This window comes from Muscardinus avellanarius (assembly GCF_963383645.1).
Source record: "Muscardinus avellanarius genome assembly, chromosome: 14".
Taxonomy (NCBI): Eukaryota; Metazoa; Chordata; class Mammalia; order Rodentia; family Gliridae; genus Muscardinus; species Muscardinus avellanarius.
The window spans coordinates 54055609-54070136 of NC_137800.1; the positions used below are offsets into that span (position 1 = coordinate 54055609).

Genomic DNA, 14528 nt, shown 5'->3' on the forward strand with positions numbered 1-14528 from the left:
CAGACACCCCTTCTTTTCCCCCATCTTCCTCGCAGGAAGTTCCGTTCTCCCGCGTGTGGTGCAGTAACCGGCAGCCTCTGCACTGTGCCTTTTCCTTGGAGCGCTACACGCCTACCACCACCCAGCTGTCCTGCAAAATCTGCATTCGGCAGCTCAAAGGCCATGAACAGATCCTCCAAGTACAAACATCTATCTTAGAGGTGAGTCCCGGAGCTCCAGGTCCTTTTCTTTCCTATCTAAAGAACAATAAGAATAATAGCAGTGTGCCTATCACAACATGATACTCAGGTTCTGATAGAACTGCAAAAGGTAAAACAATACATATTTGTTATTATAAGGGAAAACAAATTTTCTCAGGATTAGGATAGAACTGGTCAAGGAAATTCAACCTCTTAGGTTCTGTGGAAGAAGCTTGAGGAAGAAATTGGTACTGGCTCTTCATGCACAAAACCATGAGCAATGTCAAAGTCTGCAGTAGGTTATGGAGACCAGCTGAGATGCTTTATAGGCTGAATCCAGGTGGTCCACTTTGGGATTCATACCATAAGAAGGGCCAAGGTCAACACTGGGCTGCTTTACAAATAGTTCTGTCTAGAATTTCAGAAGCCAGTTGCATCATATGTATTGCATACTTGGGGCATTGGATCTTTATTGTTAAGAGATACCTTAACAATATCTCATGTCCTCCAGGCTCAGCGTTCTATACATCCGCATTTCTACTAAACCTAGACTTAGCAGTAGGATAATACAATTGGTTCCCTAAATCCTTAGGTTCTGAATTCACAACTTCAACCAACTATGCATTGAATATTTTGGATAAAACATTGCATCTTACTAAAAATGCACAGACTTTTTTCTTCCTTTCACTGTTTCCTAAATGATGTAGTTTAACAACCATTTAGGCTGTATTATGTATTATAAATAATCATAAGATGCACAAAGGTTATATGCAAATATTATGTGACTGGAGCATCCTCAGATTTTGGTACCGGTGGTTGTCCTGGAACCCTCTCCCCCAGATACCAACCCCTGTATGGATATCTAGGAAGACAGAGAACAGTATAAAAAGGACAGGGAAGATTTAATCTCATTTTACAAGGTAAGGAAATATAAATACAACGAGACAGAGGACCTTATCTGGATAAGTCATTCTTGAAGGGCAGAGTTAAAATGTGAGTCAGAATTCCTTGGGAAAGTTCACATAGGCACCATATTTGACCAGAGCTCTGATTTGAACTGATCCACTGAATGATTCCCTTGCTTTGTACTTGAACTTTAGTAAAGTAGGCAACAGCAATTCTTTATTAATGATTATTTCAGGGAAAGGGTAGAAGAGAGGTATGATGCTTTTGTTTAGCAGTTTTAAGGTAATTCCTGGCTAGTGTAGGAAAACATATATTTCACACTGTTCACCTATAATTATATATATATATATACAAATATACATATTTATCAATATATAAATATTAATTTTAACTTTGGCACAGCAGGAGCCCTTACATGTTTATATACATACAACTCAATTTCAAGTTTTTTGTATTTGTAGCAATAAATCATTAATGCTTCTCTCCATTCTCATGTCAATTCATTTTTTATGCAAAATTAGTATTAACAACTCTCCAAAGAGTTTTTCTGAGCAGTAGATGGCTTTCCAAAGTACTGTGCCTTAAAATTGATAGCTGTCTTCACTGACATGTTTACACAGTATTTGCATTCATTACTGCCAGTTAGCATTTTGCACTAAAGGAGTTTTGATGGGGCAAGTAGATTCAGAAACCTGAAATAGGGTATTTTTAGAGTTTCTTTCTTGAACAGTCCTGGCATATTTAACACAATACATTTTAAAATAAAGTAGAAACTGTAGGAATGTTTTAAAATAAAAACAAAAGGGAAGTCCCAAAAGAGCTGGTATTCAGAAGCAACTACTGAAAGAACATAAAAATACCTTTGATCCGAATTGCCTTAAATGTCTACTAACTGGTCAACAAAAGAATTCTAGGTTTAAAGTTTTTGTTTTTTAAGGCACCTTGATATTTGGGACCAACTTTGCTCTTGTAGGATATTTATATGAGAGCAATATAATTGGGTTGGTGAATATTGATGCTTTTGATGCTCACTTAAATAAATGCTTGACGTTTGTGGAAGGAAAATTCATTAATAAACACAATCCTATCCTTTACTCTCTGATTCCTTTTCTAATGCTTCACAGTTTATAGTCACTTTGAAATGCCTTGAAGATGACATCATAGTGCCTCTTGATTATGGGAGACAAGTATCAGCATAATACTTAAGATATTCATTGGCTGGGCTTCAGTTATCCATTATGTAGGCGACCGAATTTTAAATTTTTATTAGCTCTTTTGATACTACCAAGGATGACTTTATTAATTGTTTCAAATATTACTACAGAAATTTGACCTCATGCATCTCCATCTCTCTGAAATAAATTGTATTTCTTAGACAATTCTAATTTGTTAACATTTTCCATTATAGAAGAAAATAACTTTTGAAAGACACTACATTTTAGGCCCTCTTTTATTTCTTTCACATTTGTCATATAACCATCACTTTCCTGTGCATTACATGTTTTTATCACTAACACAACTTTGCATAATATAAAAATCTCAAAGAGATCCACCGCCTGGTCCAAGGTCATTCATTTAACAAAATGAGGGGGAACCACATTGAGCATTCTCATTTCAGGACCTCCAAAAAGACGGTCTAATTTACCCACCTTCACTGTGGGTCTTGTTTATAATCTGGGCCTTCCTTTTGGGAACACAGACACTAGCACCAGATACCCCAGCAACAGCCATTTTGTCTTTGACCAGATAAAAAGGAGTAATATGAAAACTGGGAAGTGGTTTTCCAAAAGAAGAAAGGATGAGAAATGATCACTTGTATGACCATCTAGAACCAGTGTTTGTTCTGTAGATCTTCAACATTAGAACAAATATTCTACATGTAGATCTGTCTGCCACTGGATATCCTGACTCCTAGGAAAAGCATATGTCTGTGTGATACTGCTAGAGAACTAAAACTATCCTCTTTTCTCTTAGAATGATTTTACACTTATAAATGATTCAAGCAATAAAGAAGATACAGAAATTTTTTTGAGAAACTGTGATCACCTAAGGAGAAGGAAGAGCACATTCTAGACCTGGGTCTACATCAATTAGTGAGTTAGGGACCACAGAGCAGTGTTTAGGGGCATCCTATTTTCATGGTCACCAGGCTGAAAAAGACACATTTAGGTGTTTTTGTACACTGGTCTTTTGGGTTTAAGTATTAAGATCAGTAACAACAATAGCAAACTAAAACTTTTGAAGCTTTCAGTAGATGTCCTCATTTTTTCTTTTTAAATATATGTCCCTTTCCAAAAATGCCACTGTCTATTTAGGCTTAGGGATACAATCCCTCATCTTTCTTAAATAAATTTTGTGACACTCTATTTTTATATTTATTTATTTATTTATTTACTTATTTATTTTTGGTGGTACTGGGGTTCCTGGAAACCCTTCTCTACCTCTGGGCTACACTCCCAGACCTAATTGTATATTTTTGTTTGGAAACAGGGTCTCTTAAGCCAGCAAGGGTGGCTTCTAACCTGCAATATTCTCCTGTCTCTGCCTCCCAAGCATGGGGATTATAATCATGTGCTACCATGCAAGGCAGTTGTGACACTCTATTTAAAAATTAATGAATAAGAGGATGTATATGTATATGTATACATATCTGTGTATATAAAATAATGATTTTAAATGTCTAAGTTAAGCAATTATCATCCTGACTGAGGGTCTGTAGGTTTTTCTATTGAGCATTACATCTATCATATAGCTTCATACCTTTTATCTAAATGGTTTTTCCAAATAATACCATTCTTCACATTACCTCAAAATTTTAAAAATTACTTTAGTAACCCAAGAAAATATATCTCTTTGCTTTTAGAAGTGGCCAGTATTATGTTGATATTTAAAAGTAGGTAGAGTACCCCCATAAATTAAGCCCTGGTGAATTACCTAATGATTATTTCCAATTGAAACTCTATCCAGCCACAAAATGAATTAGTTCCCCTTAAATTAAGTCTGATAAAATACCTAGTAATTATTGACAATTGATATTCTATCAAATAATGATATCACCCATCTAAAAATTGTAGGCTGAAACAAAACAGATTTTATGAGGAGAAGCGAGTAATCCCCAAGTAATTTATTTCATCATTCCTTGTTGGTATATTTGAAAACCTTTTTCCTTTTTGGTAGAAGTGACTTAAATGGGAATCTTGCATATCACATTTTTCCCTTCAAGTAATTCTCTTATCTTTTCTCCAAAAGTGGTAGAAGTTGGGGGATAATTTGTCTATTATAAAATAGAATATTTGGAATATTTCATTGATTTACAACTCCCTAAGCTAACCAGGTAGCAGCTGCTTATCTCAAATATGCAGAGCAAAAAATATCTACTGTTCCTCTGCATATTTAATTTAAACAATGAGAAAGTGTGATCTGTCTACAGGATTTTTATTACTTTGCCCAGATGTCTCTTAGAATGCATCATAAATATTACATAAAGTGTCATCCTTGTGTATAGAAAATATTTAAATTTGGAAGGTTTAAGGGGAAAATGGGGCCCACTTATTAAAGCGTAGTAAATAGAAAAAAATACTAGTTTATAGATTCAGTTGCATTTAATATAGTATTTACATTTATTTATTTATTTATTTATTTATTTATTTATTTATTTATTTTTCGGTCCTGGGGATAGAACCTAGAAGCATTATATCCCTGAGCGACACCCCAGACCCTTATTTTTTATTCTTTAAACAGGGTCTCACTGAGTTGTTAAGGGGCTCCCTAAATAGCAGAGGCTATCAGTGAAACTCTATCCTCTGGTCTCCACCTCTGGAATGCTGGGATTGCATCATGTGCCATCATGCCCGGCTTGGCCTTCCTATTTACCTTTAAATAAGACCACTTTCTCCAGCCTTTATCAAAGGTCTTACTCATTAATGCAATCTCTTCTGCCAACAGTAAAGACAAAACTAAGTTGACAATTCACAGGTGCCATGAGGGTTTCCAGAAGCCAGTTCAATATCTCTCCATTCTTTGCTCTAGACTTTTGTGTTTTCAGTTTCATGCCAACCTTTCTCAGGTTAACATGACATTTTCCAATGACAGCTACCATGTTAATTTACACAGAATCAATCAATCAATCAATCAATCTCAATCTCTTTCTCTCTCTTCTTCCCTCTTTTCTACCCCCTCATTTCTACCATATTCTTATCAAGTCAGAAGATATATATGGAATATTTTTCTAATTTACCTGCATTTTAAAGGCTAAAGGAAGTTTTACAAGCCATGATAAAAATATATATATTGTAACCTATTTTGTGCAATAAGAAACTGAGTTTATTTATTTTATATCCATCCAATATATCAAAACCAAATTTTCCACTCTGCTTAGATTAATACCTATCCACCCAATTTCTACTCAGTAGATACTTACAATCCTTCAAGGCCAACTTGGATGCTTCTTCCACGAGGCCTTTTATATTATGAGTTCCTGGAACATAGTTCCATCATCATTCATAGAGAAGTTTTCTTAACCACCCTGCTCTGTGTGTTTTATAATAGTCTTGAAGCAGTGAGTTGAGGATAGTTATTAATATGTCAGAATTCTAACTCCAGCTATATTACAAACTGCATGGGTGACTTTTACCACAGTTTCAAACCCTCTGTACAGTTTAGAAAAATTGAGAAAGGACTGATTAAGAATTCTAGACTACCCAGGCGTGGTGATGCACACTTGCGAGGCAGAGACAGGAGGATCCTGTAGGTTCAAAGCCAGCTGCGCTAGCTTAAGAGATGCTGTTTCTAAATAAAAATATAAAATAGGTCTGGGAGTATAGCCCGGAGGTAGAAGGGCTTCCAGGAATCCTAGTACCACACACAATAAAAAGAAGTCTAGACTAAGTAAAGTTGTATAGCCCCCAAAGTCACACGCCTAGGGACTTTTTAATTTTTTTTTTCAGGTGTGGGGATGAAACCCAGAGGCATTTGACCTCTGAGCTACGCCCTATTTTTTATTCTTTATTTTGAAACAGGAGCTCACTAAGTTGCGGAGGGCCTCACCAAATAGCTAAGAGTATCCGAACCGTGATCCTCTGCTCTCAGCCTCCCAAGTGCTGGGATTAAAAGCGTGCACCACCACACCCAGTTCTAGACTCTTAATCCAAAGTAAGATCTTTCTGATTCTCCAAACCATGCTTTGCTATTAGATCATGCTAACTGCCAAAATTTAATGAGCACTGTTCTATAATATCAAGTAATAGAACTAAAATAGTAAATAGAATCCATTTAATATAATATGTACTTTGAGTTTCTAAGAGGAAGATAAAATATGTTGCACTTATCAATGTATTTGACCATATAGCTGCTTTTTGTGGTTTTATGTGGATCATATTGAAAATGGCATACATTCACTCAGTCATCTGAAGCCGAGCATGGTGGCACATGCTTATAATCCCAGCATTTGGAAGGATGAGACAGGAGGATCCAGGTTCATGGACAGCTTCAGCTACTTAGGTGCTTTGCAACTCAGTGAGACTCTGTTTCAAAATAAATAATAAAAAATAGGGCTAGAGGTATAGCTCAGAAGTAGAATGTTCCCGGGTTCCATCCCCAGTACCACACACAAAAAATATCCTGAGATCTCTTTTTGGAAATGTTGAGGGAAAGCATTGTGTTTCTAAACCATAGCCCTGAAAATATAACTGTGCTCAATAATTACTGAAAAAAGCATTGTCAATAATTAAAAATTTATATCTCTATATAAACCAGATTCCTTAATAAAAAAATGTTCTAAAAAGACTCCTTACGTCTGATGGTTTATGGTTGTGAGAGACTGGGTACAAGCTGAATAGGGCCAGATGGTGATGGTGCCCACAGTTAAAAGACTTTGAAAAAGCTGGAAGTAATGAAAAGATCAAGGCAGGAGGACTTTAGGACAGAGAGACAAGTTGTTCATGCAAATAATATCTTCTTGAGTATTAAAATATACTAATTGTTCTCTTAGATTAATGATTTTAGATCTATTTTTTTTTTTTTTTTGGTGGTAAGGAGGATGGTGGAACCTTTCTACCTCTGGGTTACACTCCCAGACCTATTTTTTATATTTTATTTGGAAACAGGGTCTCTTAAGCCAGCAAGGCTACCTTCTAACTTGTGTGATCCTCCTGTCTCTGCCTCCCAAGCACAGGGATTACAAGCATGCACCACCATGCCCAGGAGATCTAGTGCTTTTAATTTTCTCTTACATTGATTTTCTTTTGCTACATAACAAATTGCCATAAATTTATTATCTCACAGTCTTTGTAAGTCTGGAATCCCAAAATGTCACAACTAGTTCTTATAATCAGGCTCCCACAAGATGAAATCAAAATGTTGGCTGGGGAAATGTTCCATTCTGATGCTCAGAGCCCAAGCTTACTCACATCATTGCTGCAAGTTAATTTCTTGTGACTAGGGTACTCAAGTCCCCACTTTTCTGTAGGCCATTGGTAGCGGCCAGTTTTACCTTTAATCAAAACATCCCCCGCTATAGCAGTTCACAACAAGGCTGTTTTCTTTTTTCTAGGCCAGCAGAGAAGAGGCCTCCAAAAAGTTCTTTCTTTACTATTTTGAAGGCCACCTGATTAGGTCAGGCCCACATATGAAAATATCTTTATTAATTTAAAGTCAGCTAATTAGGAACTTTAATTACTTCAACAGAACCCCTTTAGTTTTGTTATATATAATTATCATGGTAGGATTCAGTAGATACTTTTAAGTTCTTAAAATCTTACCTGATATCTCTTTAGGTATTAGAAGCTGGTGGTTTTAATTCCTCTGAGAGGAATAAGCAGTTGTAAATCTCCAGGACACAAATTATTAGGATACTAGAGAAGTTCTTTACTATTTTAGATAAGAAGAGAACTTTTCAGTATATTTTATAGAATCCATATCATCAGGGAAGCATTTGTGTTAACACAGATTTTCAGTAATAAAAATGTTTTCAGTAATGCTTTTCCTGGAATCTCATTGGGTTACCTTTATTTTGTTTATAGAGCGAAAGAGAAACCATCACTTTCTTTGCACAAGAGGACAGTACTTTCCCTGCACAGACTGGCCCCAAAGCCTTCAAAATTCCCTACTCCATCAGACAGCGGATTTGTGCTACATTTGATACTCCCAATGCCAAAGGCAAGGACTGGCAGATGCTAGCTCAGAAAAACAGCATCAACAGGTAACTAAGGTCAACTTCTGATATATGATTTTATTAAGAAAATTTTTAAAAATAGAGTGGGATGAGTGGGGTGTAGCTATGTGGGCCCTGATATATTTATGAATTTCTCTGTCTCTATTTCCTATTTGATCCCACTAAGATTACACTGAGTGTAGCATTTACTATCACCCCATTCTGCCTTTGGGGACATTATAGAAAATCCCTCCTCTAGTTTTGGTCCCATCCAGGTTTGCTAATTGTGTCACCAAAGCAGAGGCTTAGTCCGGGTCATCTTGGTGCTTGTGAGTGATGGAAACACAGCTAAAGTCAGTGGAGATTTCTCACGCTTCCTCCTCACTCTCAGGAAAGCATAGGCATCATTTAGCCCTCATGGGGACATGTTCAGCCTGCAGAAATGGATGTCTGAGCAGCTATATCATTCTTCAGTATCTGTCCGAAAGAATTAAAGTCAGAATACTATAGTAATATATGCAAAGCCATTTTTATAGCAGCACAGTTCACAATGGCCATGTTATGAAACCAGCCTACATATCCATCAACAAATGAATGGATAGAGAAAATGTGGTATCTACACATACACAATAGAATTTTACTCCACCATGAAGAAGAATGAAGTCATGTAATTTTCAGAAAATTTGATAGAATTATAGAACATCATGCTAAGTGAAATAAGCCAGACTAAGAAAGCAAAGGGCCATATGTTTTATCTTGTATACAGAATATGTAAGGAAAAAAAGATATCTCATAAACATAAAAGGGGAGACCCGTAGATTGTAGGAAGGAGATTAGAGGGAAAAAAAAGAAAGAAAGGAGTGGTACTAAAATGAAATCATCAATAAAATATTTAAATATATATGTATATATGTATATATATGTATATGTGTGTATATATGTGTGTGTATATATACATACACACACACACACATATATATATATATATATATATATATATATATATATATTTAAAAAATTAAATTGGCCAAATTATGTTATGTTCATTATGGATACATTGCAAAGAAACCCACTACTATTTATAAATATAATGCATCAATTAAAAAAAATGGGTGCCTGTATACACAAAACAAAGTTTGAGGAATTCTCCCAAGAATGAAGGCAGAGGACATTGACTAAGCCAAAACTTGAATAGGTATGCTACTAAAAGGGACATTAGCCATTACTGCACCAACACTGCATTTGAGTTGATGGCAGAATAGAGACATTCACAATGGGCTCTTTCACTGTAGATGAGGAAAGACCACTGGGTGATGCAATCCAGAGCAATGCTGATGGGCAGGCAGATTTCAGCACAGGTTGAGAAGTGATTCCCAAGAAGAATTCAATGATAAGTGAAATTTCCCCTCTCTAATCCCTTCCACAAGCCCCAGAATGAATAAAAAAAAAGGATGCATTTTGCCAGAACCATCTTATTTATTTTCTCTTTGTTACTACTTGTTTTCCTTTTGAGGCAAAGCCTTATTTTCTTACTGCTTGGCTTGCTCTGATATTTCAGTTTTTTGTACATTGTTCTCATAGACATCTTACCTGACTCTTTTTTTTTAAAGTGAAGATAGATGTTTGCCAAGAAAGAACAAAGTAGGACTCCCCACTTTCAGAAGTGACCCAGAATCCCAAGACAAGAGCTCAACTACAAAACAGTAGGAGGATTGTTGCCAGAGAAATGGGATTCAAAGATAGGCCAGATGGAAAGTAATAGATAAATTCTTGAAAAGGCATATAGTGAAAATAAAAAAACACAAAAATATGTAAATGTGTGAGAAAACATTGGTTATTTCCCAGAAGATTATAAGGATGTCTCCTTTATAACCTACAAACTCCAAAAAAAGTCAAGTTCACTTTCTGACCCCACATGGATACAGAATAAAACACTAACCCAGAGGACATAATTTGTTGAGAGAGAGAAAATAAATAAGCAAGAGTGCATGTACACGGCATAGGGACTCCAAATATCAGCACAGTAGTCTTGGTTTTTATACCAATCCCAGGCTATCAAAATAGGTCAGTTACTGTCCCTATGTTATTCTTTATGGAAATCCATTTTATACAGTTGAAAGAATATTAAGTCTAATCCATTCTGATCATAAAAGTTCATGATATTTAATTTACCATTTAGAAAAAACAAAGTATCTAATGACCCATTTATTTACAGATATTATCATATTTGTGTGTGTAAGAGTGCAATCATCCATTTCTCATTTGCACAGCAGGCAAAATGCCCTTCAAACAGAGAGACTGAGTTTAACACTCTTCTGTGGATGGGCACTAATGGACATTGACTGGCTGTTGACTGCCATGTCCACTTTCTGGGTCATAAAAGGTGAGCACTTGGTGTGCCTATTGGTTTGGTTGTATATTACTAAGACCCCATCTCCAAGAAAGCCTAAATTCCCTTTACATAAGTAATTCAAGTGCCTAATTTATGGAAAATTTCTATCATAGTGCCCAGAATATATAAATTCTCAACAAATGTTAGTTGTTCCTCTTGACATTATCACAATGAATACCAAATTAGAATAGTAGAAATATATGCAATCTACTCCTATCAGAATCTTATATAGCTAAAGTATTAAATTTCATTAAATGAGATTTTCTACCTTTATTTTATAGTTTTGATATTCAATGTAGCTTATTTATAAGTAAGTGATTAAAATGAGGGTCAGCAAACTTTTTTTGTAAAATACAAAATAGTAAATAGCTCAGGTCATATGGGATCTATTGCCACTTCTCAGCAATGGATCAACTCTGCCTTTGAAGCGTAAAACAGCCAAAAAATTAAAAATTAAAAATTAAAAGTATACATATAGGAATGTCTGGGTTCAAGAGAACCTTGTTTGCTGAAATAGAAAATGACCCATATTTTACCTACTATGTGTAGCAGGCTGACCTTGATTCAAAGGTGTCTGTCATCACTGAGTAAAACTTCCATTTTTTTTAAAATTTTATTGATGCACTGTAGTCATACATCATAATTTGGTAAAAAAAAAAAACATGTGTAGACATACATACACACATCACCAGGCCCCTAACCAATCTCCACCCCATTCCTTCCCCATCCCTCCTTCCCATGCTTAGCTTAGTGGTTGACTTTGATATGTTTAAGTACATCGTGTGCTTTAGAGAGTTTCCTTTTTCCCCCTCTCTCCCCCTCAGTAGGTTGTTTTATTTGCTCCTCTATAGGGTTTCCTTTTTCATCTAGAGTTTCTCCTATGATCCATTTCTCCTTAGCTTTTGCATATTAGGGAAAGAAATGGATTTCTTATTTTTTTGACTCTCACTTAGCATTTTCATCCATTACCCTATAAAAGATGGAACTGTGTTTTTTTATGTCTGAGTAAAATTCCATTGTGTACATAGCCCACAGTTTTTTAATCCATTCATCAGTTGATGGACATCTTGACTTTTTGTTGCTTCCATCAAGAGAATGCCTAGAGCTGAGGATTCTCTTTGAGCGTGACATCCCAGCCTCTTCAGGGTGGAAGAGGCTAGGGTAGTTATAACAGAGATGGCCACCAAGATACTTGAGAATGAGACTTCTCAAAATCACTTTTTCCCATGTTATCTAATTCTCTTTCTGCAAAAAATTTCAAATTACTTTTACTTTTTTATTTGCTGTACCAAAGATATGCATTCTTCTTCACAGATAGATATGACAGAGATAGAGGAGATTTTAAGATGTAATCCCTCTTAACTTGCTATTGTGTGACCTGGCATGAGTGTTTGGTTCTCTCATGGTTGGAGATAATACAGCATGAAATGAGTAAATCTAAAGCATAGGACCCTAAAGTTGTCTTGAGGCCAATATTATTAGGTAAGAAAGCTATTTGGCTTCAGATTTCATCAATTCTGGGTTCACATCAGAAAGTGATCTGCCTTTTTGCCAAACAAATTTCTATTTAGATCTGAATAGAAAAGTGAAGACAGAGAAATATAAAGCCAAGCCATCAGGGAGACTTGAGGCATGACAGTGGCATGTGTGGTACAACTTATGACACACACAGCCTTGCAACCTGACTGCCATGCTGAATGAGTTCCACAGCCTAGCCGAGAAGTCATAGATAATAGCAGCAATTATCTGTGAGATAACTGATGATTGCTCAATGCCACAGCCCTGCCTTTGAAAGCTGAGATTGTACATTTACTCTACAGATTCAGCATTAGTGAGTCTCCACTTCACTGCTCATGGCCACATATGATCGTGGTCATATGATCTGTGGGGGTAGCATTAAGGAAGAATTATAAATGAACTTCTGAAATGACCTGCTTCAGCTAGAAGTATTTTCCTGTATCTAAACTTTGATAGTACTTTGCATTTTTAACCCAGGGAAATACTAATTCTGAGCTTCACCCACAGCCCTTTTTATTTTTTGCTTGGTAACAGGGTCTCACTAAGTTGCTGAAAGTCTAAGTTCAGGTTCAAGACTGTCCTCAAACCTGCAATTCTCCTGTTTCAGCCTTCCAAGTCCTGGGCTTAAAGGTGTGTGCCACTGTGCCTAGTTCAAGAAATGTTTCTAGAATGAATAATATGAGCTCTTTGAAAGGATAGCATATTAAATGCTAAAACTTTGCCTCCTCCTAAGTAAAACTGATGCCTTCTCCTAAGTAAAACAATATTTGAGGATTTTGAATGCGTGCGCGCGCGCGCGCGCACGTGTGTGTGTGTGTGTGTGTGTGTGTGTGTGTGTGTGTGTTACAGCTGATTGAATCCAGGGGCATTCTATCTTTGAGCTACATCCTCAGCCCTGTTTTGTTTTATGTATATATGTATGTATGTATGTATGTATATATGTATGTATGTATGTATGTATGTATGTATGTATATTTAGGAAAAGGTCTCTCAATAAGTTCCTGTGATCCCCACTATATTGCTGAGGCTGGCTATGAACACTAGATCCTCTTGTGTCATCCTCCCAGGTACTGAGGTTTTAGGCATGTACCACCATACCCAGCTTGGAAGTTAGTCTTAAAAGCTGTACTGTGGGATATATACACAATGGAATTTTACTCAGCCATTAAAAAAAACTAAATTACATCATTTTCAGGGAAATGGATGGAACTGGAGGACATTATGCTAAGTGAGATTAGTCAGTTACAAAAAATAAGAAATCAGATGCTTTCCCTAATATGTGAGAGCTAGGGAGAAATGGGTCATAGGAAGAACTTTAGATGAAAAAGGAAATCCCATAGAGGAGCAAACAAAGGAGCAAACAAAGGAGGAGAAAGGAGGGGGAAAGAGGAAAATCTCTAAAACACATAATGTACTTAAACATATTGAAGTCAACCACTAAGCCAAGCAAGGGAAGGAGGGATAGGGAGGGAATGGGGTGGGACTTGGGTAGGGGTTAAATCAGTGATGTGTACATGCATGTACACACAATTTTTTTTTAACCCCAATATGATGTATGAATATAATGCACCAATAAAAATTAAAAAAGAAAGCTGTACGGCTGATGTTATGAAGAAGTCTTTTTTTTTTTCTTTTAGCTTCTACAGCTTCACTATTAGGTATTGCCTGGGAACAGATGCATGAGATACAAGTGGATGAGTAGAGGAGAAGCCAAAATGAAAGAAAGGATTCCAAAATGAAAAGTAGCAGATACATTATATCTTTTTAATAGTTTTTCCCCAATCTTTTCTGAATAATATGCTTGTTTGAAAAATGTGTAATCACTACCAGGAAAATATGTTTTTTTATTAATCACCAGCTATTTAAACCATATGATACTCATTTCTGATGTCAGGGTTAATGAGTGATGGTATGAAAATGAGAATAGATGAACGTCCTTCTTGGCTGATAAGCTATGCTGTTTTTTCCATCAGATCTTTAACAGGATCTCTAATGAGAAGCAGAGTCCTCTCACATTGAGATCATGTCTTTTCATTCCCTATGGCCACCCTCTTAATTGGATTCAGAGGAATAGGGCAATGGATGGAGGACAGTAAGAAAAGATGGTGGAGATCACAGGTGCCTTATTAATCCAGCTCTTAGTACTGGCTGAGGACTCTCTGGAGGCATACCAGTGCCAGAGCCAGTGGGGAGGGGAAGAGAGGGGAAAATGAGTGCAGGATTCATAGAATGTTTGCTCTATTTTCATTGCTGTGTTTCAGGAATTCACTATGATTACTTCACACTAAGCACTCTTAGTTCTGCAGGCTAGAGGCTAGAAAACACATTGTAATTTTTAAGTAGTAAAAATGAGTGGGAGACCACCATTTCAAAAAACCAATCT

General features: G+C 36.3%; 1 protein-coding gene across 3 annotated transcripts in view; it reads left to right on the forward strand.

Annotated features, from left to right (window-relative positions):
• Positions 1–14528, forward strand: part of UNC5D (unc-5 netrin receptor D) — a gene marked incomplete at both ends in the record, with an annotated part of 663802 nt that overhangs the window by 634981 nt on the left and 14293 nt on the right. For all 3 annotated transcript variants that reach the window (XM_080710801.1, XM_080710802.1, XM_080710803.1), the window contains 2 exons: positions 36–200; positions 8105–8283. In XM_080710801.1, the coding sequence (XP_080566927.1) occupies positions 36–200; positions 8105–8283 (344 nt within the window). The remainder of the gene's footprint in view (positions 1–35; positions 201–8104; positions 8284–14528) is intronic.